This window comes from Eptatretus burgeri, chromosome 13 (assembly GCF_056783735.1).
Source record: "Eptatretus burgeri isolate ZD-2024b chromosome 13, Ebu_testis_v1, whole genome shotgun sequence".
Taxonomy (NCBI): Eukaryota; Metazoa; Chordata; class Myxini; order Myxiniformes; family Myxinidae; genus Eptatretus; species Eptatretus burgeri.
This window is the reverse complement of record NC_140973.1, coordinates 3,576,655-3,603,645: the sequence shown is the minus strand read 5'-3', so window position 1 is coordinate 3,603,645 and position 26,991 is coordinate 3,576,655. Positions and strand designations below refer to the sequence as shown.

At 46.2% G+C, this 26,991-nt stretch overlaps 2 protein-coding genes across 6 annotated transcripts in view; one reads left to right on the top strand and one right to left on the bottom strand.

Moving 5' to 3' along the window:
- PLEKHA8 (pleckstrin homology domain containing A8) overlaps positions 1-24,697 on the bottom strand; it is a 93,901-nt gene extending 69,204 nt beyond the window's left edge. For 4 of the 5 annotated variants that reach the window (XM_085850817.1, XM_085850820.1, XM_085850816.1 and 1 more), the window contains exons 1-5: positions 24,520-24,697; positions 22,356-22,472; positions 14,393-14,548; positions 14,017-14,141; positions 12,982-13,131 (exon numbers count right to left, since the gene is read on the bottom strand). In XM_085850817.1, coding sequence (XP_085706943.1) covers positions 12,982-13,131; positions 14,017-14,141; positions 14,393-14,548; positions 22,356-22,472; positions 24,520-24,559 — 588 coding nt within the window. In that variant the 5' untranslated portion in view covers positions 24,560-24,697. The remainder of the gene's footprint in view (positions 1-12,981; positions 13,132-14,016; positions 14,142-14,392; positions 14,549-22,355; positions 22,473-24,519) is intronic. The other variant, XM_085850819.1, reaches the window with a different exon arrangement.
- Positions 24,698-24,878: 181 nt separating this feature from the next.
- Positions 24,879-26,991, top strand: part of FKBP14 (FKBP prolyl isomerase 14) — a 47,033-nt gene continuing 44,920 nt past the window's right edge. Inside the window, exon 1 of the mRNA XM_085850821.1 lies at positions 24,879-25,201. Within this exon, the coding sequence (XP_085706947.1) occupies positions 25,014-25,201 (188 nt within the window). The 5' untranslated portion in view covers positions 24,879-25,013. The remainder of the gene's footprint in view (positions 25,202-26,991) is intronic.

The following is a 26,991-nucleotide window of genomic DNA, read 5'->3' as shown; positions in this document are numbered from 1 at the left end:
AACAAACAGTCTCAACAACCACGCCATCCCCACCACAGCGCCAACCACACTACAACAACGCCACAACACACCTTCACAACTTCATCCTACATCATAGCTTCTACGGCCATTCCCGCACCACCTGTGAACACTGAACGTTGGGCTGTCTCGGGCCCGTTCGGCGATTGGTGCCGAACGCATCGAGCCGCGAGCGCGAATGGCGGCCTTTCTGGGGGAAAATTCGGATCGGAAACGCTTCACGCCCACTTCTCCTCCGTCCAATGGGCGAACGCGAGGCGGCTTGGCCCCGCCTCCAAGCGCGCATAGGTGAAGTCCGTTTATGCAAATATGCGGATCCAGGGAGGTTCATGCCCCTTTTTGCCCGACCAATGGCTGAACAGAGGGTGGCGTGGCCCCGCCTCCAATCGCGTTTTGATCCGCATATTTGCATATCGGCTTCTCCTGCCGGCTATAAAGGCGCGAGAATTACCAGGTCGGAAGGAGTTGCTTTTGGAGACAAGGAGCGTTGCGTTGGTGGAGTCGAGTCGAGTGCGCGCGGTGGAGCTGCAGGCAAGGGAGCTCGGGTCCGAGGCAAGGAGGACGGCGGTCGGCGACGAGGTTGCGGTGTGGGGGATCGCTTGTCTCGTCGTGGGACCCAAGCCAGCCAGCCAATCCCCTCCCCCAGGGCATCAACAATTTCCCCCTTCCCCGCCCCCCCCCCCACGCTGAGATAGTGCAAAAGGGGGGCCCCGTTCCTCCCCCACCCCAAACGTGGTGCCAACAAGCACGCCAGGGGCCCGGAGTCGGGGCACAGCGGCGCGGACACTTTGCGGCTTGCCCACCAACGCGTCACGAGGACGCGGGTAAGACCTCCCCGGTCTCGCGGACCTGGCCGCTCCTCCAGGTCCCGTGCACATTTGGCCTACGGGCCTGTCTGCCTCCTTGTCTGTGAGGGTGGCTTCTTTCTTTTGCTTTTGGTGTAAATGTGTGTTGGCGCCATCTGTGAAGTATAACTGTGTAAGTGTTGCCATGTGTACGTGTGTAGTCGGTTTTAACCCTTCCTTTGCTTTCTATGTGCATTTTGATTATTGTGGCTGTATATACGTGCTTTCCGTGTGCCGCGGAATAAAATGCTTGCTTGTTGAACTGTGCCCGTTTCGCTTCGTCTTTTCTCCAACTGACCCTCCATCCTGCTTCACGTAAGGGGTTCGTAGTGGGTGCAACATCCCGGTAAATAATCGGAACCGTCAAGGCCGACGATAACACCGCTCGGTTATCACTGTAGCACGGAACGGACTGCTCAAGCAGTTTGTGTCGGGAGTCGGCCTGTGGCATGGTACGATCGCCCGGTCGACCATTCGCGCAGGTACTTCGGTAGATCGAATTTGGCGAGCGACCCTATCCTGCACGGGTGGGCAATTGGCACGATCGTGGTGAGGTTAAACCCACACCCATGACTAGCTCCCGGCGTTGTTCCGAGAGGGTCACGACTGAATTGTCCGTCCAGTGGGCGACGTGCCGCGATTCGAGTTACGTTGCCGTTAGCACGCCGGCGGGCACGAATTCGCAACAATACAGTGGCCCTACCAATAATGCCACGTTTAGTTGAGTTACAAATGACATAAAAAAATTTTCCAAATCGATTTTTTTTTTTTTTTTTTGTATACCTTGGTCGAGGCTCGTATGAGAGCTAACACACAACTCACAGCAAGGAGGCATGAGACAAGAGGGGCGGGAGTGGAAGGGACAAAACAGTGGGGAACAGACACATTAGGTGAACTGTGGAAGGGAGAGGGATGGGGATGGGACGGGGAACATGGCGAAGAGAAGATGGACATTTCAGGGACTTTCAGGAAGGAAATTAGGAGAATTGAAGGAAGTGGGCTTGGGTGGATTATCGGGGGTAGAAAAGGTCGAGGATTTGGATGGGGGAAGACAAGAGGTGGTGGTGAACAGCTGTTTTGAAAGCCTGGAGGGAAGAATGGGAAAGAATAGAGTGAGGAAGTTTATTCCAAAGGCGGGAAAAAAGAGGAATGAAAGAGTGAAGATGAGCAGTGATTCGTGATTTTGGTAGTTGTACCAGAAGGGGGTTGTTGGCGGACCTTGAGCGCCCTGTGGAAATGTGGTGGGGACAAATCGCAGAGAGAGCAGGGGGGGCAAGGCTGGAGAGGAGTCGGTAGAAGACAGAAAGACCACCGACCAACCTGCGGTGATTGAGTGAGAGGCCCAAAGACTCAGCTTCATTGCGGGAGATGCCGATGATCTTAAATGCCCTGGTTTCGACAGCGTGAAGCCGAGAAAGGTGGGAGGCAGGAGCACCAGCCCAGAGGGGAGAGCAGTACTCCATCAGGCTACAGACAAAAGCTTTGTAAGTGGTCAGGAGCTCAAGAGGGCCGAGGAAGGACTTAGCACGACGGAGGATTCCCAGTCGGCGACTGGCTTTTGAGGCGAGGTTGCAAATGTGACTTTCCCAGGAAAGGTCATGGCAGATAGTGAGACCTAGAAGCTTGAAAGAAAAGACTTCTTCCAGAGGATTGTTGAGAAAGTGGATGGGGGGGTTTTGTAAACGGTCCTTTCGAAGAGACATAGTGAGAGTGTGAGATTTGTCTGGATTGAAAGACATGTTCCACGTGTTGGACCAGTTTGTGATTTTATCCAGATCTGCAGTGAGTGAAGAAGCTGCTGCTTGCCGGTCTGAGGGATGACAGATGGTACGGCAGAGGGTGGAGTCGTCGGCAAAGAGAAATAGAGGATTTTCCAGAGAGTCCGAGAGATCATTGATGAAAACCAGAAAAAGAACAGGGCCCAGAACGCTACCTTGAGGAACTCCAGCCTGCACAGGAAGAGGGGATGAAAGAACTCCATTTAGGGCCACACGTTGACTGCGACAGGAGAGGAAGTCTGCGAGCCATGAGTGGAGATGGCCTTGAATACCATGGGAAGAGAGTTTGGTGAGTAGGGCAGGGTGCCAGACTGTGTCAAAAGCACGTGATATGTCCAGGGATACGGCTCGGATTTCCTGTCTGGCATTGAGGACCTCCATCCATTGATGGGAGAGCAGAAGCAGCATATCCAGGGTAGAGTGACCTGGTCTGAAACCAAATTGATGATTGGAAATCAAGCCATTGGAGAAGAGGAAGGATTTCATATCTGAGGCGATGATGGATTCCATCACCTTGCTGATGATTGGGAGAAGGCTGATTGGTCTGTAGTTATAGGGATCTGTTTTTGCACCTTTTTTATGCAGGGCAGTGATGTTAGCAGATTTCCAAGCAGATGGCAGATGACCTTGGGCAAATGAGAGGGTGAATAGAACAGAGAGAGGGTGAGCAAGAGCAGAAGAGCAGGCTTTGAGGACACGTGGGCTGATGCCATCTGGAACTGGTTGCAGAATCTGACTCGAGGTTTGAAAGCAAGCTCTCCACCTTGTCAGGAGAAAAGGATACAGAGTCCAGGGACAGTTGGGTGCGACTGGGTAAAGTGGGTAGAGATAGTGATGGGTTTGGGACACAAGATTTAGCTGCAAACACCGAGTTTAGACATTCAGCTTTATCACGTGTGGAATCAGCAGTGCGGCCATTTGAGGTAAGGGAGGGGATGGAGGGTAAGGGAGGGGAATACACCAGAAACAGATTTGATTAAACGCCACCAGGATTTTGAGGAGGGAGAGAGGTTTGAGAGTTCAGACTTGAGATGAGAAAGATGTTGTTTTCTGGCTCTCCTGAGGGTAGATACACACTTGTTCCGAGCTTTGTGGAAAGAACTGAGATTGCCCTCAGTTGGGTTTGCTTTCCATGAGGCAAAGGCAAGTTGTTTCAGGACAACTGCCTCGCCACAAGCTTCAGTAAACCAAGGGCGGGAGGAAGGGTAAGACAACTGAACACGAGAGGGGATAAATCTGTGCATGAGGGAGAGCAAGTTTCTTTGAAAGAATTCCCAGGATGAGTTGATGTTTGAGAAAGTAGTGATAGGAGACCAGTCTGTAAGTTTGATGGCTGCTCGGAGACCCTGCCAGTCGGCTTGAGTGAAATGCCAGACTCGACGGCGGTGAGGTGGTTCTCTGATAACAGCCAGAGAGATGTCCACTTTAACAAGGACGTGGTTAGAAGAACCAATTGGAGCGAAGGAAGAGCAGCAGATATTGTCAGGGAAATTTGTCAAAATCAGATCCAGAAGAGATGGAGTACCATTGGTTGAGATCCGGGTCGGGAAGTTGACCGATTGAGTCAGTCCCAATGAGTCGCAGAAAGCTTTTGCTGAGGTGCCATGGCAGGTGAGAGAGGTACCCACACCTAGCCAACTGGCGTGATGACAATTGAAGTCACCACATAAGAGGAAGAGAGAGTTTGGATGAGAAGATAGAAGATGGTCCATGTTTTCGGATAGTGAGATGTAGATGGAGTCATCACTGTTCGGTGGATGGTACAGGACACATATAAACATGAGGTGGGAGTGGAGGGGAAGCCGAAGCCAGAGGTATTCCTGGGGGTGTGGGGGAGTGAGAGCAGTGCATGGAGAGTGAGGAATAGAGTCTTTGATGAAAAGAGCAACACCTCCACCAGGACGAGGCTCAGGTCTGTCATACCGTAAGAGGGAGTAGCCAGGGAGAGATACTTGGGAGTCAGACACGTCTTGGGAGAGGAAAGTTTCTGTTAGGCAGATAATGTCTGGTTTGTCAGTGGCAACCTGTATGGTAAGATCTGAAAGGTTTGAGCGAAGGCCCCGGATATTTGAGGTCCACACTTTTAATGAAGAGGAAGGGGAGGTGGCTTTGGATGCAGGAGGTGGAGGGGGAGGGGGAGGGTAGGACAAGGGACGAGGGGGGCAGGTAAGGAGGGTTGCTGAAGGAGTGTGGGGTATTGCAGAACAGCGAGGGGAGGGGGCCGAATGAGGAGAAAAGGCTCTGTGGTGCTGGGGGAGAGGGGGGACAAGAGACAAGGAAGAAGGCAGTTGAGGATTTGAGGAGGTGGAGTGAAGAGATGGAGGTAAGAGGGCAGTGGAGGGAGGCAGGTTGGTGGATGAGAGGGGGGCAACTTTGAGAAGGAAGAGTGAGGGGATGAAAGGTGGGAGAAAGGTGAGGGGGATTTTTGAGAGAGGTGAGAGGGAGGCTTGGAGGGAGAAGAGTGGGATGGTTGCTTTGAGAGTGAGAGTGAGGGGTGAGGGGGGTGAGTTGGCACTGAATTTGGAAAAAAAGAATGGTTGATGGAAAGCGAGCATCCATGGCAAACTGTGGTTTTTAAAAGTTTTAGGTCAGAGATGCGATTTAACACAATTCTTGATGGATGCAATGAAGGCGAATTCAGAGCATGGAGAGAAGAAGCGCTGTAATAGTTGGATTTTTTAGGCAAGGAATGAAGGAGAGCTCGAAATAAGAGCAGTCTGTTAAAATAGCAGAAGAGTCGTGCATTGTGAAACAGTAGAGTACCACATGTGTGAGAGGAAGATGAAGCATTATAAGATCGTTTTTGTTGTTAAAAATAATGTGAGAGAGTTCAACAGATTAGGTCATGGAAGTGTAAAAAAAAAAAAATAAAAAAAAATAAAAAACCGAGGAAGAAGACGAGGAGGAAGTTAAGAGGAAGAAGAAGAAGCAGAATCGGGAGAAGGGGAGAAGGTGAGCGTGTTGTTGTTGTTGGGTGTATATATATATAAATATATATATATATTTTTTGTTATTGTTAATATTAATATATGAGAGAGTTCAACAGATTAGGTCATGGAAGTGTAAAAAAAAAAAAAAAAAAAAAAAAAAAAAAAAAAAAAATCGAGGAAGACAAGGAGGAAGTTAAGAGGAAGAAGAAGAAGCAGAATCGGGAGAAGGTGAGCGTGTTGTTGTTGTAGGTTTTTTTTTTTTTTTTGAGATAAGAAAGAGATTAGTTGGGAGAATGGGGGATGTTTGGAAAGTAGGGAGGATCAAAATTGAAGGTAATGGGGAGGATAGAAAATGAAGGTAATGGGGAGAAAAAACAAACAACAACAAAAAAAAAAAAACGATCGAACACCGAGTGGAACCGGTAGGCCTCAAGCCTACGCCTAGGCCTCAAGCACAGGTAAGAACGTCGACAAAAATACTCACAAAATAGCACGATTTTTGAAACAAAACCGAACTAGCAACACACAGTAACATGTAGGTGAGAAAATTAAACAGTTAAAACGGGACAAATAACAGCCGGAAACTTAGCTTTGAGAACGTCAGCAGGGAGCCCCAAAGGAGACCTCTCGCTGCTCCAAGATTTATTTCTCTATGCCGAACTGAAGAGATCAAACTAAACACTCCTAAAGTTTAAAGTGGTTTACATATCAGGAATACATGGAGAAATGTATACAAAACAACATTCACTAGTTGTAAAATTATTCAGCCCCTAAAGCCGCTGTCACACCTTGACGATTTAGCCAGCGTATGCCGACGTATGAAAAATTTGTCTAAAACACTGGCACACGTCGAATACGTTATGGGTAAGTTTTGTATACGTTGAGAGCACGCTGAAGCACGCTGGCATACGTCGTAGTACGCCGAACTCGTCGACAAATTTTAACATGCTCAAAATTTTTCGACGTATGACTCACACGTTCCGCATACGCTGGCCATAAGTTGTAGGCACGTTACGCTATCGTTGACACACGTTACTTGTAAGTTACTCATAAGTCGAAACACGTCGAGGTAATGTTTAGCGTCAGTGTTCCAGACTCCCTGGTTTTTTTTTTTTTTTTTTTTTTCTTCGGCATGATGGTGATGTTGACACTTCGATTTCTCGTGCGGTTATAATATAATATAATTAATAGGCTGCCGCTCAACGATTTAAGTCATAACCGCACTAGAAATCGAAGTGTCAACATCACCGTCATGCCGAAGAAAAAAATAATAACAATAAAAAAAAATTAAAAACCATGGAGTCTGAAACACTGACGGGTTCCTCCTATGAAGCCCATTTTTTATATACCAATTCCCCTAAATGCTGCCAATACGCCATTATACGGTAGCTGTAAGTTAGTAATATGTTCAGTAGGTTCTGTGGTCGTCCGGAAGACGTCAAGTACGTCTACATACGTCAATATGCGTTGGAGATACATTACACATAGGTTCAAAGCACGTTACTCATTGGTTCAAAGCACGTTACTCATTGGTTAGAAATAAGTTTCGGGTACGCTAAGCATAACCTCGACGTGTTTCGACTTATGAGTAACTTACAAGTAACGTGTGTCAACGATCGCATAACGTGCCTACAACTTATGGCCAGCGTATGCGGAACGTGTGAGTCATACGTCGAAAAATTTTCAGCATGCTTAAAATTTGTTGACGTACTCGGCGTACTACGACGTATGCCAGCGTGCTCTTAACGTATACAAAACTTACCCACAACATATTCGACGTGTACCAGCGTATTCAGCAAATTTTTCATACGTCGGCATACGCTGGCTAAAACACCAAGGTGTAACAGCGACTTGACACTTCGATGTCGACTGCGGTTATGATTTGAATCGTCGAGCGGCAGCCTATTAATAGGCTACGCCACGTGATTGTCGGCGATACGCTGCCACGCGCTATGCATACGTTAGACCAGGGGTCGGGAACGTTTTTGACTCAGAGAGCCATTAAAGCAAAATATTTGGAAATCTATTTCAGTGAGAGCCATATAATATATTTTAAGACTGAATTCAACTAAATGTGAGTATAATAAGCCTCTGAATTTATTCTTTTAAATAATGTTGTTATAATACTCACCATTGATGGGACTTCTGGTGCTGCATGGATTTGCTGATGGCTTTGTAGTCTGGTTGGTACTTGGTGAGGTTAAGCTTCATGCAAGCGTTGAGGCTTTCATCCGTTAGACGTGATCGTAGGTTGGACTTGATGTTTTTAAGATGTGAGAATGACTGCTCACATGCATACGTAGATCCAAATAAGGTCAATACAGCAATACTCACACGCTGCAGTGTGAGGTATGTGACAGGAAGCGCGTTCCAAGTTTTGATAATCAGCTCGTCTTCGGGTTGAAGTTTTTTAATTTCTGTCCACATGTGCTTGCTCGCCAACTCTGCTTTCTGTCGTGCGATTCTTTCCAAATCTTCATTCAGTGACTTGAACTTATTCACCCACATGTCTGAGGCCTTCAGGTCAGCCACTTCTGCTTCAAAATCTCTGACGGAGACACCAGGAATATAACTCAGGTCGGCTGTGTTCAGTGAACACTCGTTTGGATGGGTGATGAACTTAAAAAGACGAGTGTGCTCACGAAATTCTCCAAAGCGTGCTTTGAATGACTGTCGGAGACTGGATGTGGAGCCAGCTAACTGGTGGAGATCAAAGTTTTGAGTGGGCTCACTTGCTGTGCATGCATCTTTAAATTGTCTCAGTTTTTCAAAATGTAGTAAACGACCTGTTTCAAGATCCATGATAAAGAGCTCCAGCTTGTTTTCAAAAGCAAACACGGATTGTTGAAGGGATAACACTGTATTTCCAATGCCTTGCATTTTCACGTTGAGCTCGTTCAGATGTTCAGTCATATCCACGAGATAGTAAAACTTGAGGAGCCACTCAGTTTCGGCTAGCTCAGGATGCTCAATCCCTTTCATTTCAAGGAAAGTCCGGATTTCGTTCAGGCAAGCCGCAAAACGGCTAAGCACCTTCCCTCTTGACAACCAACGCACATTGCTGTGCAAAAGCAGACCGTGATAGTTATTTCCAACTTCATCCAGCAGTGTTTTAAACTGGCGAGCATTTAAGGCTCGGGCAACAATAAAGTTGATCACACGAATGACCAGCGACATCACTTCGCCAACCTGCCCATCACACATCTGAGCACAAAGTGCCTCCTGGTGTAGAATGCAATGGAAGCTTAGGATGGGTCTATTTTCATGTTCACGGAGAAGCGCCACAAATCCTTTGTTTTTCCCCACCATACACGGAGCACCATCAGTACACACTGAGATAAGTTTATCCATTCGTAGATTTTTTTCTTGAGCGAACTCCATGAAAGACTTGAATAAATACTCACCTCTTGTGGACCCTTTTATTGGCAGAACAGCAAGACTTTCTTCGCGCAGTGTATCACCAGCAGCATATCTTGCAATCACACTCAACTGCGACAAATGGCTTACGTCTGTTGACTCATCCAAAGCCAGGGAAAAGAACGGCGCTGTATTTATGTCCTTCACTTGCGTTTCCTCCACTTGGTTTGCCATCATGATGGTACGATCATGAACAGTTCTTGCCGACCGAGGCATGTCTTGTATCCGTTTGATTATCTTGTCTTTGTTCGGAAGATCATCAAAAAGTTCATTGGCTTCATCCAGCATGAACGTTTTAGCATACTCGCCATCTGTGAATGGTTTTCCGTTCCTCACTATTGCTAAAGATCCAGCAAAGCTGGCGGAATTATAGTCACCTTGCCGGGTCCATACGCGGAGTTGCTGCTGGCTGGCTTGCACCCTGCTCAGTAGCTCTTGGCATGCTTTCTTTCTGCTGTCTCCCGCAGGGTGTTTTGATGCAAAGGTAGCATGGCGCGTGTCGAAGTGCCGCTTTATATTCGACCGTTTCATCGATGCAATTTTGTCATTACAAATTAGACACACCACAGAACCTGCTCTCTCCACAAAGGCGAATTCTTCGGCCCATTCGTCCTGAAATGTACGATACTCCTCATCTTTTTTTTCTTTTCGCCATCTTCTTCGTCGAAGGGTTAGCTTTGAGCAAATGAGAGAGAGGGAGATGTTGACCCAAGTGAGTCTGGCTGGCCTGCGCACGGGCTGACATACTCGAGAGGTGCGGCGCGGCCGGCTGACTCTGGGATGCTGTCGCCTCAGCGGTGGCGCGTGATTGGTCGAGATGAATTCCGTGACGCGTCTCGGCGGCGGCACGTCATTGGAGGAACCGAAATCACGAGTCGCCTCAGCGGTGGCGCGTGATTGGTCGAGATGAATTCCGTGACGCGTCTCGGCGGCGGCACCTCATTGGAGGAACCGAAATCACGAGTCGCCTCAGCGGTGGCGCGTGATTGGTCGAGATGAATTCCGTGACGCGTCTCGGCGGCGGCACGTCATTGGAGGAACCGAAATCACGAGTCGCCTCAGCGGTGGCGCGTGATTGGTCGAGATGAATTCCGTGACGCGTCTCGGCGGCGGCACGTCATTGGAGGAACCGAAATCACTACTCGCGTCGGCCGCATGACTGGACGAAACAAAAACCGCTTCAGACAATTCGGAGGTGTTTTTTCTTCTCTCCTTCTGCCAAGTTCAGCCCTGCACGTTAATGAAGCACGACACCATTCAAACTATAGGTAAAGCTTCTGCGAGAAATATTGGGCTTTCCAAGTTTCAAACTCCAATTTTATCTGCGAGCCAGATGCAATCATCAAAAGAGCCATACCTGGCTCGCGAGCCACACGTTCCTGACCCCTGCGTTAGACTATCGTTGGGCATAGGTTGTGAACGCCAACAGCACGCTAAGCATTCGTTGGTATAAGTTATCAAAACGTTCTGTGTACGTTACTAATACATTATGCATACGTCCAACTCGTTATGAATACGCCCAAAACTGGAAAAAATATCAATCGTTCAGCGTACGCCAGCGTTTTACATACATTTTGATACGTTACCATACGCAGGCTAAAACGTCAAGGTGTGACAGCGGCTTTAGGTAATTACTTGGTGGAAGAACCTTTTACAGCAATGACTGAGTATTTTGGGGTAGTGGGTCGGTCTCTACCAGCTTTACACGGTGATATGGAGAAATCTTACACCGTACTCAAAGGGATAAATAGTGACTGAAATCTTCTTGTAACCCTCTCCTGAACGGTGCTTCTCCACCACTTCATGTCTGACTTCTTTGGAAAGCTCCTTCGTCTTCATGTTTGCCTTGTTGGTTGACCAAATGAGTTACACCTTGAAGGTGAACCCAAATGCTCAGACCACCTCAACGCTAACCTATCCCTTGATATCCTACAAAATAGATATGATGTGTTGTTTTTTTCTTCCCGATTTACGAATTGCAAAGCAATGAATTTTGCGATTAAAAGTCGAATCTTCTTCTTTCTTCAGATTAGCCGTGACGTCACATCAGAAAGACAACAGTCATATCTGTACCATCTCAGGATTACATCGTGGTACAATTTAACAAAAATGGCAAATAATTTTCGATTTTCCACAAATATGCAGAGTCGGTGTCCTCAATTCTTGTCTGGTAATACAAACCTCGATGGTTTCATGCTACATCAGTGGACGAAACACCCGAAGTTTGCGAGAAATTGGACAAGGTTTGTCAGAAATACCCGAGTGTGGATCAGGCCGAGAAAATGTTCACTTTTGTGCTCAGGACATGTTACAGAGCACTGCTATGAAACAGAGATGGCTAGATCTTTTGGTTATCTGCCACGATTGAAAGAGGATGCCATACCCATGAGTAAGCGGAAGAAACAGCCGTCGCTCAAAACTGTAACACCATCTCTACTGAGCTACCAGCACATGTACATGGAAGATTTGAGCTGTGAATCAAGCACCTGTTGCCATTTACTGTCCACACCATACCCTCCCCAACACACACACACACACACACACACACACACACACACACACACACACACACACACACACACACACACACACACACACACACACACACACCTGCCCCCCTCCACTGGGGCAGGGCACTGACACCTCACGGAAACGACGGTGGGACTATGCACCGACATGGACAAATGGTGTCCCAGGAAAGTATAAAATGGGAATATCCCGTAACATATAAGACACTTTGTCAGCCTGCGATGGTGGGACAAAGCATTTTGTCTACAGTGTCTGAGTGTGCCTGGGTGGTTTTGGGTATTTATGCTTGAATAATATAACTGATTAATCAATCAATACAAAATCCGTCCCTTATAAACTAGCAACTGAACAGAAAAACAAACCCTACCCATCTGTACTGAACATGCGACCAGCGTTATCTTCACGAACACTTCCGCATTCTTAATCTGAAACACTCACACAAGGCTCAAAACGATTCAGCCCCACAATTCCCCCGAAAGCATTTCCATCACTAATTTTGTCTCCAATCGTTTATTCAAAATCCCACTGATCAGTTTCAACATACTGAGAACCTTCAGAGTTCCTAACGGCGGTGGAATCCGTATCGCAATCCGAGCTCGAAATACACCGTTTCTCTCGAGTCTATATAAAGCCACCATTTGGATCGAGGTGAGTTCACAATGTGATGTCACTGGCGAACATTGAAAATCTAAACTCGAGGGCTTCCTATTTATTCCTTCCTTCCTCGAGTGCTTCCAAAGGCGAAATTTTTTTTTTTTAAGAGGGGAGCCACTTTTGCCCACAAGACTTCAAGGTGAGAGTCACCACACTGCCTGCGGGACTTCATAATGGCTGCTATTAAACCCTGCACTACATACCCTTCTTCATTGTGGTTAATTGGGCTGCAAGCATAACTGTTTGTGTACTGCCATCTACTGATGTAGTTGTTACGTTTATGCTTTGCATTGGAACATGAATTTGATAGCATTTATGGCGCATTATGATGGGGTGTTTTTACATTTGTGCATTATCGTCCGCACGTCAGGGGCCACACTTTAGGCCACCAGGGGCCGCCAATGGCTCACAGGCCGTGAATTGAAGAACAAAGCACAAGATCTTTTGCGCTTTGTGAAAACAGAGTTGAATGGGCACAACGGTCACATGAAAAGGGACGTCCAGTTGAATTTTCAAAGCGATTGAGTGTTCCAAAGATCAACTCGGATAATGACAATCACTTACATACTTGTTAACACCTTCCATAACTCTCAATAATTTAACCCTTAATACTCGAAGAAGAGCTTGTTATGGAGGTGGTGGAGGAGGCTTATAAATGGGTCAACACCAATATCTCAAACACTGACATCACCTGTATTTTTTTCAATTTCTCCACTTCATCATCGTCAAAATCTGTATATTAAACAACGTCGCTGGAATATGATGTTTATAGGCACTCAATACAACATACAGCGCTGCTTTCAAGCTTACCCGAGCAACCGGCGAGGCTGGAACCTCTGTAGCACTGGCTCGATGTAGGTCCTGGGTGAGGCTGCTGCTGGCAATACGAACGCACTCGTCGAGCGTATGCACAAACGTGTCACATGTGGCACCCAGCAGTGACGATGCCTCGGTCATGGTCTGGAGGAGTGCAATCAACAAGTTGGGGGCGGGGGGGGGGAGTGGGTGAAAAATTCAACTACATACCATCCATTCTTCCCAAGATTTCCCTCCAACCAGACATTAATTCTATTTCGATTAAGCATTTTCTTTACTCTTCCAAGCTTTATGTCACACTTCCTGTTCTTAAGGTTTGAATGATAGCCTTGATGACACAACTCAACAGCTTCACTTGTTGGAAGGGTTCAGCATGCAAATCTGCTCACCATATATTCACGTTATAACCAAGTCACAGAACCACTGAAGGTAGGCAGAGGTTATGTTTTAACACCTGTTCGTTTGTCTATGAGCAGGATAAAACCAAAAGCTATGGACAGATTCGGACGGAACTTGGTGGACAGGTTGGGTGTGTGCCAAGGAGAAATCGATTCAATTTTGGTGAGGATCCAAAAACCGAATACAGATACGAGGATTTGTTAAGTTATTCTTCACAGTTGAGAGATAGGCCAAAAACGATATATGGCATGATATCTCAAAAAGTTGTGGACGAGTTATGAGAAAACTTTGTGGATGAGTTGGTAAGTGACAAGAACAAGCAGATTACATTTTGGTTCAGGTCCAGATCCAACCCATCAGTGGGATACAAAACGTAAACTGTTCAGCCTGGTAGAGGTATGCGCTCTGACGAATGCTGTTCTCGTTACCTATGCAGTGGGTGGGGAGTGCTATAAAAAAGGGAAATCGAGAAAAACAAATAAAGACAGATGATATAAGAGAAAGAAATGTAGAGGAGTGAGGGAGGAATCGGGAAAGAAGGGAAATAAGTTTATGATTGGGTCGGAAGGTAGGAAGTAAAGGGGAGGGTGCAACAAAGTTGTGATTATAGAAAGGTGGTGCACCGCTCACATCAACATCAGGCTGTATGGCCTGAATTGACTCGCGGATTTTTGTCACTTGTTGGGTCATCAAGTTGCAATACAGACGTAGCTCGGACATTTTTGTCCTTAGCGACTGACCGGCTTCATCGAGTTCTGTGCAGAGAAACAAATGTACTCAATGTGTGCGCTTTTCACTGCCTCCTGAAGAAGTACAACAAAAGAGAATTTATTGTTGACGAGTTATAAATACAGCAAAACAATGAGGAACTATCCAGAAAGAGTCCAAAGAGTGAAAAAAAAACAACGACCCAAAACAGGTACAATTCAACGAATCAGCACATGTGAACCCAACTCCAAAGAGCAAAAGTTCAGTGTCACTTGAGTTTTACAAAATCACAACAAACCTTTTTCCTTGCGAGTTCGCCCATCACCCAGGCATGCCTTGGCCGAGCCAAGGGCGACGAGCCAGCGTTGACGCTCGGCTGCGTTGAGAGTTCGCAGGTAGAAATGCTGTTCCCCAGGTATCACCAAATCCAAGCGCGTCTGGTCCATGGAGTTCACTGTCACGGAGATAAACAGCAGCTTGTACATCGACCCCTTTACCGAGTGCACATCATGCGAAGAATCTCAAAAGAAAAGCAATAAAAACTATGCTGCAACATCCATTGTGCAAATAAATATTATATTTGAGAATTACTCTTAAGCAATCCTCATGTACCGTGAAATCGATGGAATAAGAAAAGTGGTACTTTTTGGACTATTTGCTGGCAGATTTGGGCAGCAGGGGAGAGATTGGTAGCAGGTTTCCCAATGATATTGTTCCGGCTGTGGAAATTCACAATACACCATAAAGGGTCCTTAGATCAGTTATGACGCTAAGTTCATGTGCAGATAGGTCCCCACCGTTGTTTAAAGGAAATTATTCGTGTTCACCGGGCTGCGACTCTGAGAAAGCCGTTTTTCATTATCGTTATTTTGAGCCACCATTGCAACAAACCTCCACGCAAACAACAACCGCCACCAACTACGCCACAATGCCCACCACGCTCACACCACCTCCACAACAATCACCACCAACTTCGCCACTACGCCCGCTTACGAACGCCATCCTTCACGGACCACGGTAAGACGGTTTCCACGTCGGAAACCGTCCGAGAAGGATTGTCAGAACAAAAGCACTTGTGAAGCCTATGGGGTTTTTCCCGCCTGTTTTCCCCGCGTTTGGTGTGAAGGGAAGGGAGCAGGGTAGCTCGCTGCCGATTGGTGGATGCACAGCGTGAGGCGGTCGGGGTGAGGGAACGCCCCTTTTCGGGAACCTTCTCGAAGGGAGGCGGAGCCGAAAACGGGGAGGAGCGAAGGGCGGAGCCTCGTGCGATACAAGGTGGACCGCACGCGGGGCTCTCTCTTTCTGTCGGGGTCGTGTTGGATTCTACTCGCTCTCTTGGTGGACGTCATCCTCTCGCTTCATCTTCGAGCTCTCTCTTGGTGGTCGAGGTCGAGCTCCCTCTCTTGGTAGTCGAGGTCGGGCTCTCTTGTCTTGGCGGTGGGCAACCTGTCGGTGAAGGCGCGAGCTGGTGGCGAGTCCGGGCGACGCCTCGGAGACGCAGACGGGAGGCGCAGCCCTGCCAGCTGTGTGGTGCGAATCTGCGTGTCTGGCGAGGGACGCCGGAGAGAACTCACCGACCACATCATCGCAAAGGCCCGAGAGTCGGCGCGGCTACGCTAGCTGCCGTGGGAACAAGGCGTCGCAACCTGCCCACCGTCACACCTCGAGGGGGCAGGTAACCAGCACGGTCTTACGGGCCTTTTCGGTCATCCACGGCCCACGACCATAAAGGTTTACGAACCCCGTCTACCTCCCTGCCTATGGGGAGGGTTTTCCTGTTGTTTTTGTATGACTGCTGTGGCGCCTTGTCTCCATAAGTAAACCTGTGTAAGTGACTGTGCTTGTAAATAATAATTGTAGTCGGTTGTATTGCTTTTGGCTTCTATTTGTCGCTTGTATATTGCATGACAGTATACGTGTTGTTGTTAATAAATGTCCTTGTGTGCAATGTATCCCGCTCGTCGCGTCCTCCTTTCACCCCATTGAAATGAATGGTAGTGGGTTTTAAACACCCGATAAATAATCTGAACCGTCGAGGTCGGCGATCACACCGCTCGGTTATCCCTGTAGCACGGAACGAACCGCATAAGCGGTTAGTGTCCTAAGCCGACCTGCGGCGTGGTGCAACCCCTCAGTAGGTTACCCGCGCGGGTATATCGACATTCGGCGATTCACCCTATTTCGCGTGGGTAGAATGCGGACTGGGTTGTGGTGAGGTTAAACCCCCACCCGTGACTGGCTCCTGGCGGTAGTTCCAGGAGGGTCACGACTGAATTGTCCGTCCGGTGGGCGACGCGGTTGCGATTGGAGTTATGCAATCGCTCGCACGCCAGGCGGACCAGAATTCGTAACAATATGTTTAGTCTGGGAATGATTGATTAGGTCAAAGATTATTAAAAACCGCCATGCTGGTAGGTATCCTGAGGAGGTGCTGTATGTTGGACAATGTGGTCCCTTGGAAAGAGATGCAATGCCGGTTGTCCTGTCTTCATTTAGGTTATGGATGATAATCGTTCGTTCACGTTGTACACGCATTAGGCCAAAAAAATAAAAATAAAAAATGTTGCATTGGCGTAACCCGCCCGACCCTAAAAATTCCGCCGACCCTACGTTTTTTTTTGTTTTTTTTGCTATCGATTTCAAGTATCTTGTTGATTGCGATCGCAAAAACCCGGAAGTGTTTCGGACAGAACCCGCCGACAAAAAGGGTGGTACTCGAGCCGGGGGAGATTTTGGGAGGGCTTTATTAAATTTTTGGATTTATTATCCAAAAATTTTGGGATTTATTAGGAAAAAAAAAAAAAAAGATCCCGACCGACCTACCCTATTTTTCAGTGACCCGTTACGCCAATGCAACATTTTTTTTTTTTTGGCCTTAGGCTGAGAAGTCCAATATGTATACGATTTGAACTGGGGGGGGGGATTTCTGGGGGAGGGGACAACTACACTGCTGACACAATGCCCACGATTGGTTAAATCCGTGTGAAATCAAAGCAAAATAAATGATTTCACTTTTATTTTCCCAACTTGCTTTGCAGAGCACTGAAAGACAAAAATCATACAAATTGTGAATCTATAATAATGTGTGTGTGTGTGTGTGTGTGTGTGTGTGTGTGTGTGTGTGTGTGTGTGTGTGTGTGTGTGTGTGTGTGTGTGTGTGTGTGTGTGTGTGTGTGTGTGTGTGTGTGTGTGTGTGTGTGTGTGTGTGTGTGTGTGTGTGTGTGTGTGTGTGTGTGTGTGTGTGTGTGTGTGTGTGTGTCCGTCCTCCACAACTCCGAAACCATGAAACCTAGTGGCCTGAAACTTTCATGCATACGAAGAAAAATCATTAGAAGATCTTACACTGTTGCATTAGAAGATCGATAGATGCAAAAACGTTTACAATGAAAGGTACCTACTTCAATTACACTATTTAACCATACATTAACATATAATCCATGCTTGCTGGCACATATTTTTTAATGTATGAAAAGTTTACAAATTTCACTAAACTAAGTTTAAGGAAAAAGTTCCCATTTACATGGTGTACATCACTTAAATACAAGGCATCACACAAGCTCAAAGCATTTTTCTGAGTTTTGTGACTTTTCACGACATTCAGAATGCAGCAATAAATGCAAAAATATGCGAATATAACAAAATAAGTACCAGTACTTGAAAGCGCAAGTATCCAAAGGCACAGGTGTAATCGTATTACAACATAGTAAACCTCCTCTTTGTGGACAATCTATTATGTACGGCATCTGGGACATCCCTCAAACTCCAGCAGTTATCTGCCATCATATTTGAGTCCCAACGACCTTGATAACGTTCTTCCATCACTTTAATGTCTTGATGGAAACGTTCACCCTGTTCCTCGCTTTCATCTCCAAGGTTATCTGGAAACTCGCTCAGGTGACTGTGCAAGTAGTGCACCTTGATGCTCATCCTGCACCCCAGCGCTCGCAGACTAAGGAGCAGCTATTCCACAATCTCTCGGTAGTTGTCATCTTTCTTGTTCCCAAGAAAATTCTGCACCACATTAGTGAATGCATTCCACGCTCGAGCTTCGACAGCGGTCATTGTCGTAATGAAGTGTGGGTCCTTGAGTAATGTTCTGATCTGAGGTCCGTCGAATATCCCTGCTTTTTTCTTCTCATCGCTAAGACTCGGAAAGTTTGAACATATGTAGCCAAAGCAGTCTCCAGTGTGATCAAGAGCTTTAACAAACTGCTTCATCAGATCGAGTTTGATGTGCAATGGTGGAAGGATGATATTTTTTCCGATCAACCAGTGGTTCATTAATGATGTTCTTGTCACCAGGTATCAAACTATTCCTTGATGGCCATTCCTTTCTCACCCAGTGCTCCTCCTTAGCCCTACTGTCCCAGTAGCATCGGAAACGAGGGTATTTGGTGTAACCTCCTTGTTACCCCAAAAGGAAGTTCACCATTTTGAAATCCACACAGATCAACCATTCATGATCGTGGTACTTCAATCGTTCAAGTACAACCTTGATGTTTGCATACTTCTCCTTCAGGGTCACTGAGTGTCCAATAGGGATGGGATCCATAGATGTCTCCATTGTGAAGTAAAACACATTTCAAACTTATTTTTGAACTGTCAAAAAAAGAGTCTCCACTCACTTGAATGATACGCAGGCAATCTCATAGCGAGAAGAAGCCCTTCAACATCATTGCAGTATACAAGTTGACCATCAGAGTGGAAGTACTTCCTCAGTTCTGCCTCTCTGTTGCGATAAAATGAGACACTTGTGCCAGGTTTGAGAAGGTTTTTCTCTTGCAGTCTGGAAGCCAACAACTCAGCAGATTGTTTTGGCAAATTCAAATCTCGGATCAGATCATTCAATTCAGGCTGACTATACAGAGAAGGTTGATCAAAAAACGAATCCAATGCCTTGTACTCTGCATCTGCTTCTTCATCATCATCATCATCGGATAAAGATGTGGATGAAGTAAGTGCTTCCTCATCAATCTCTGCGAGCTCGGTAAAAACAGGTACAGGTATTTCGTCACAATGAGGAACTGCCCATATAGCAAAGGGTATGCTAGGGTATTTCATGTATTGCTTGTTTTTCTTATTGAATACTTTGACATTTACAAGGCAGAAGTAGCAGTCATCTAGGTGGTTTTTTTGGTTCTCTCCAAACCATCAGCACACCAAACTTGAGCTTAGCATTCTTTCCTTGAGACCATGATCTGAGTTTTGACACAAGTAGTGCATACTTTATGAGGGGCCCAGTTTTTGTCCTGGTCTCCAAGCGGTACTTTAAAGTAGGCACGGTACACGCTATTGACCAATGTAGTGATGTTGTGTCTTTGAGGTGCTAAAGTGAAGCATCCACAGATATAGCAGAAGATATCTGGGTCGTTACAGCACTTTCTTCTCTTTGAAGGTATAGACATAGCTCGCTTACAGTGTAAGGTACCAGGTACAGGTATAAACAACCTCACTGAGTCAGCTGTGCCCGCCCACTGAGAATCGCGTAATACAGTAATGCTCGCATCTCACGAGATTAGGTAGAGTCTTAACAGCAGATGAGGTAGTCTTCACAGCTGCAAATCACAAATATGTCATAGACGTAAACTACTGATGCATACGTTGATTCTTTTAAGATAATCAGACAATAACTCCACTTTTCTCATGGCAGGCTGTTTACCATAGGGGCTGTTTACAGCTATGGGTACTCGGAATAATCAAGCTTTTGCTGTTTTATCCCCACCAAGATTGCCAGACTGGATGGTCAACTTTTGTAAAAATCCATGAATATGGAGCATACAGATAGCACAAAAACTTGATGAGATAGAGCAAATCTGAGCTCAGATTTGGATTCAGAAGCCCAAAATTAGCCAAAAACAGTTTCAAAAGTCCATGCAAGAAATAAAAAACTATATTTTTGTAAGTCTCTTTGCTCTAACCACCACCCCCCCCCCAACCTCACCTTCCCTTTCCCCACTCCTCCATCCCTCCCTCTTTCCCTTACTATGCCAGTCAGCAAAGCTACAGGTGGTATTTCTTAGTAAATAAATAAAACAAGATCTTAGGCCTTAGTTATTTTATAACTTGGTTTACAGATCCGCCGACGGTATATTTGCTGAAATGAAATATCAATATAAAACACATTTTTAGCCTTTTATATTTATACATTTTCCGCCGAAGGTGCAAAAGTTTCAAAACCCGAAACATAAACGTCGGCATTTATTTTCAAAATATAATTTCACGCGCCGCCAAAATACCGAGTCACCTTTTACCAAACTGTGCAGTTGTCTTCGGTCATGGCGTCTGAGCAGTGGCCAGCGTGGTTCAGATTGACTGTGGCTTCTGGGGCGTAAGTGATTGTTCAGGAGTACATCAGCGGTATAAATTTGAGTGACTGTATTGGTGATTTAATCACGCAACATCTTGACGACGAATATTCTGGTCAAACTATTGCATCAATTCAGTGCAGCAGCAGGGATGATTTGCAGGCTACTCTCGATCGTGCAGATTTTGTTTCCTTCGAAAGTTGTACACCGCTGTTGGTATTGAAAGATTTCGGTGCCAAGTACGTCAAAGTTTCCCTGCGAGATGCTGATATTCAGACTTCAATGGACCAGAACTCAGCCTTTGATGTGCTCATGGGGATGGGGAGACGGTACGATCAGATGCCCGCTGAAAAGTAAGAGCTGGTTATGGTGCCGATTGACCGTTTTGAGCGTGTTGACTCCGAGTAGACACCTTTTTTTAATCATATCCAGCACTATGCACTGGTGTGCACGCACGCACACATCTAAGACTTGAACAGTAATTTTCTCAGCATAGTTTCCATTTGTTTAATGATACAACAGGTTTCTATAAGAAAAACATGCCAGACTATATTGTAAAAACAAGTTTTAATCCTTCTTTATATTTTTTCACATCAGATGAGACAGTGAAGATGGGCATCCTGCATTTGAATGGTCTTCCATCTTCAATGTCTTCTTAGATCCTCCTGGTCCAGGATTTATATTTATTTTCCCCCCACCTACCCTTGTCTTTTTCATGGAACATCTGAAAACAAATCATAAAAATCTACAATTTCTAAAAATTGAAATTACGAGTACGTGCCCGTAAAAAAAAATAAATAAATAAATAAATAAACAAATATTCCAACCGCGAGCAACAAACGACAACCACACAGGCCGTTTCTTCGCTCTCACGTGCCCGTACGTTCGTGGCGCGGAAGTTCGCATATCACAGTTATGATGATTTGCAATTTCGGTTTTAATGGCCAATTATTCAATTAGCGCCAACATATTTTACCTTTTCGCAATGTCGTCGCAAAGAAAAACAAAAAGAGAAGAGAAGAGAGAAAAAAAAAAAAAAAAAAAAAAAAAAAAAAAAAAACTTACTTCCTGGTATTGAGCATACCAGCACTCTGTTACCGAAATTTATGCACCGTCTAATATGAAAACAATCATAACTTGTGGCATTGTGTTTATCTATAAATGCGCATAAGAAAGAGAAATTATTAGAATACACGAAGTCATCACTATCCAGAAACCCGTACGTTGTAACCTGTAATGGGGAACGCGGCTGAGCTTCCCTTCCCCATCGGCCACGCAACAACGCGTCTTGTCATTGGTTTGGTAAATAAATGGCCATAACTTGGGAAGCACTTGTCCGATTAATAGCAAACCTTGAAAAGGCACATCCTCAGGTCCCCAGCAATATATCTGGCAAGTTTCAATTAGATCGGAACAGTGGTTGTCGAGAAACAGCGGTCACACAAACACAAACACAAACACAAACACAAACACAAACACAAACACAAACACAAACACAAACACAAACACAAACACAAACACAAACACAAACACAAACACAAACACAAACACAAACACAAACACAAACACAAACACAAACACAAACACAAACACAAACACAAACACAAACACAAACACAAACACAAACACAAACACAAACACAAACACAAACACAAACACAAACACAAACACAAACACAAACACAAACACACACACAAACACACACAAACACACACAAACACACACACAAACACAAACACAAACACACACACAAACACACAAACACACACACACACACACACACACACACACACACACACACACACACACACACACACACACACACACACACACACACACACACACACACACACCTGGAATTATAGATAGATATTTATATTTATATTTCGACCTACCAACCCTACATTTCAGCTGAAGAACTGTGTAAACAAAATTATAAAATAACCAAGGCTTTACCGTGTATTTCACAGGCTATCATCTTCAAACTGCCCTTGCATCCCTTGCCAACGTCATCCTGCGAGTCGTAGTATGAAAGCACACCTCCCTCGAGCACAAACCACCGTGGCTGCCAACCTGAGGGATGGAAGCACAGAGAGGGGAGTGCGACACGACTTGGAACTTGCGTACATTCCCTTCTCACAAATCGCAGCTCTCCACTTTGTTGGTAACACAATGACACGCAAATAACGATGTAACACTCAATTACTTCACTTAAATTTGCGAGAGGGAGAACAAGCACGAGCAAAATAACTTGTTACACAAGTTCAATCGAGAACAAACATCAGGCTTTTATCGACCGACATCCGACAAGGCCTTCATCAGCAGCTTGATGGAGTACTGCTTTCCCCTCTGGGCTGGCATCCTGACCTCACACGTCGTGCAGATCAACACCGTGGAAACCAAGACCTTCCAAGGACTTCAAGATCATTGGAACCTCCCGTGAAGAATCCGAGTCTTTTGGGTCGATCACTTTCCCACGGCAGACTTCCTCGTCAGCCTGGTGGTCAGCCTTCTTCGTCCTCCTCACTGCTCATTCGGTGCTCACCCTCGACTTACTCCCAGATTGAATAAACAAGTAATTCTTCGCCACGACACAAAGGCCATGCTTCTCCAGCTCGTCATCATCATCATCATCATCATTATCATGTTCTCATGGTCATTGTCAAGCCAATCATTGCTCATGTCAATCCCAAAATACATGCACCATTCATGAGGACATCAACGTCGAAGACCTACACACGAGCACTGATCACTCATCGGCATTAAAGATCCGACTCTGAACCAATTACAAAATCCCGCCCTAACCGACAAGGGCACTGCATCAGCGGCACAGCCGCTCTTCCAGCAAATGAAACAAACCTGCAAACAAACGAATAAATTAAAATAATTCAAATTTCTCTCAATCTCGGGTTTTCTACAAATTCAGCCACACGACATCTCTCCTTCCAACAGATGGCATTGTCCACTTGATGTTCAACTCCACGGCATGACGGATCCTGTCATATTGATCAGCGGGTGCTCCTCCAAGGCTCCAAACAGCATCCTTGGTATTTTCTGACGAGTCACCATCGTCCGTCCCTCAACCGGGAGAGATGCAGGTGTTGCTCCGTGTACCGTCCATGATGGGCGTCGTGTAAGCAACTAACCTGACAATAACGCACAAAGAAGCTGAACCATTGCCAAGAATCTCATGAGGAGGTTAGAATGAGTAAGTTACATCAGATAGACATTCAGGGTGTGTTCGTTTGTTTTTTTCCCCCCCACAAGAAACAGGTTTCTCCACTTACCTGGATTTACCCCTCAGGGAGGGATAGTTGATAGTTCACATGAGAAACTATAAAACTGGTTGATAAACAATTATCAATACTATTTTGCCTTTTAAATCTATTTTCGAGGTCGAATGTAAATTTCGGTTCACACTGCCATACTCTCAATAATGTGGGGACAGTGAACACTCTTCTTCTTCTTTTTAATCCTCTTCTTCTTTATATGCATCCTTCTTCTGCGTCTTCTTCTTCTTCTGCGTCTTCTTCTTCTTCTTCTGCGTCTTCTTCTTCTTCTTCTTCTTCTGCGTCTTCTTCTTCTTCTTCTTCTGCGTCTTCTTCTTCTTCTTCTGCGTCTTCTTCTTCTTCTTCTTCTGCGTCTTCTTCTTCTTCTTCTTCTGCGTCTTCTTCTTCTTCTTCTGCGTCTTCTTCTTCTTCTTCTGCGTCTTCTTCTTCAGTGCAGTGACCTCTGCGCAGTATTATCGCACCGAGAGTTTTGCACGAATACAAAGCAGAACAGGAAAAGAAAAAAAATATCACATAATTCAGATTTTAATCAAATACAAATACCGATCCATCATGATACTCATCAAGGTTCGGGTTCCACCGTGGATTTCTCACGTATTTGGAGTTAGCCGGCTTCACAAGGCCCACACAAGACTCGTACACGACAAGGAACCGACGAGCGAGAGGATGGACGATGTGGGAAAGGTGAGGAACATGACCGTAATGGAGGATCACAGCACTGAACGGACAAGGCGAGCAACGAAGGACGAACATCAAATGGAGGAATCACCGCGGACAGTCGACGAGGTGGAAACGAAATATCCGAGACAACCGAACACAAGGAAACTGACCACTGAAGTAGTTTGTCCATTTCCGTAACGTTCCTTCCATGTCGGCGAGTCGCCCTCTCGAGCTCCTCCGAGTCCGGGCGACGCGACCCTTGCCGACCTACAGGTTTACATTCGATACGTGGGCCGTCCCGGGCACGCCATTGGTGGTTGTCCGATCACGTGACATCAAAATTTGCTTTCCGCTTTAAAATTTAAATTTACCCACGGGATTACTATTAACAGATTGAGATAACGTGGACATGTACTAACGGCGCAATAATTGTATCAATGAGGTAACTCGAGTTTACCTTTAAACGTGACGTTTCCCGACTTCCTGTAAGTTCGTGACGTCAGTTCCGTTTCCCGATTTCCTGTAAGTCCGTGACGTCAGTTCCGTTTCCGTGCCACGTTGGTGCGAGCCGAACCAGTGAGGTGTTCCTCCTGTGGCGGGAACATAAGAACAGTGATTAGAGCTCCGGGTGTTAAATGAATAAATAAACGAACAATTAGATAACATGGATGCTCGTGTTTTGTGTGCGTTTGTATGTCTGAGCGCAGCTGTCGGGAGCAAGTTGCCTCCTCCGGAAGTGAAGATGGACGTTCTTCACAAACCGTTTGTCTGCAATCGCAGGACAGTTCGTGGAGATTCGGTGCACGTCCATTACACGGGTTACTACGAAAACGGGACCCAGTTTCACACCAGGTGCGCGTCTGCCGTGCCGTGTATAATATAGAAATATATAAACCAACATATCACCTGATCACATCTGGCTGGGGGAAGGGAATTGGTTCCCAATGGAGTTTGGAATATTCATGGAGTTTGCTCGGAATGTCCTTTGACAGCATAATGATGGGGACTTGCATAAACCCCACGTAATGTAAAATGGGACCAAGTCCTCAACCCCTCTCCCAGCCTCAGTCCTCAACCCCTCTCCCCCCTCCTCCTCCCCACCCTCTGTCCTCAACCCCTCCCCCTCCTCTCCCAGCCTCAGTCCTCAACTCCTCTCCCCCTCCTCCTCCCCACCCTCTGTCCTCAACCCCTCCCCTCCTCCCCACCCTCTCCCAGCCTCAGTCCTCAACCCTCCCCATCCTCTCCCAGCCTCAGTCCTCAAACCCTCTCTCCCAGTGCCCTGTCCCCTCTCTGCCCCACCTACCCCAACTCTCTGTCCCTCCTCCCCATTTCTTCTTGAAGTACTCAACCCCCAACACCCTCCCCCCTTCAACTCCAAGCCTGCAAGCCTCCCCACCTTCAAAAGCATCAACCCCCCCTTTCCCAACTCTGTCCCTTCTTTGCACCCAACACTCCAACTCCCCGTCCACAAAACAGTAACTAACTGTTGAGACTGCAAAGTAGGTTTCTCGGTGAAGTAAATCAACAAAATTGACTGAATAATTTGTGGTTATATTGTTTTTTTTTAACTTCAGCGAGGTGTGCAAGCCAATGACTCTGAGCCGATACACCACCGGTGTGCAACAGAAATGCACGTAACTCCAAATTGCATGAATATCGTGATTTTTAGACCGACGCACGCACCGTCCGGACCCAAGAGCTCATCATTAAGGTGTCGTTCAGCATCGTACCTGCTGTGGTTACGACATTTACGCCGTTTAGACACAATCGGGAAACTTGCGTTGAAATAGGTACATAGATTTTATGTGTCCAGTTAGACCCCGACATTCGCGGTGTCGGGGCATCGTTTCAATAGGAAAAAGGGGATACGTTCCTGGCAGTTCGCGATTCATAAGTGAGAATTTAAATGTTTTACGAACACGAATGCACATGATTACAGTTTCATTAAAAGTGCTTACAAATATTAAAAAAACAACAGCAAGGATTGTTTCTAATTTTTATTTAAGACCAGAAGGGGTGCCCAGCATTGCAGACAACGCCAGGTTCCTCTTCCGACCCCTTCCCGCTGCCTCCTCCCACCTCACCTTCCTCTCCCTCCGGACTCCCACCCCTCCCCTTAACCCCCCTCCCCTACTGCGTCCTCCCACCCCACCTTCCTCTCCCTCTGGACTCCAACCCTCTTCCCATCCCTCCAATTAGTGGAGGTCGTTTGGTTTTGGAGCTTCCCACTCTCTGGGGACATGTACAGTGAAAAATGCAAGTTATCTCCACAGCTGACCTGTAATACCCTCTGCCACTACCACTGGGTGGCGCTGCATGATACACATTTGCATTGAGAATTTTTGTGGACCTTCCCTCCCGAACCCCCACGACCTCAGATTAAACCAAGTAGCCCATGTTCACCACAAGGTCGAACTTGATCCATGTGCCAAGTTTGGTGGCAATTGGCTTCGTAGTTTTGGCGTGATTGGTGTTACGCACTGACACACACAGACAGACAGACAGACAGACACACAATGACATTTATTTATTGGTTACGACATAACTTTTGATTTGATGATGATGATTACGATGAGTTATAATCCAGTGAACTCCTTTGAAGAGGAAGCAGGTAAGGGTGCTGATGAGTCAATCATGCACCG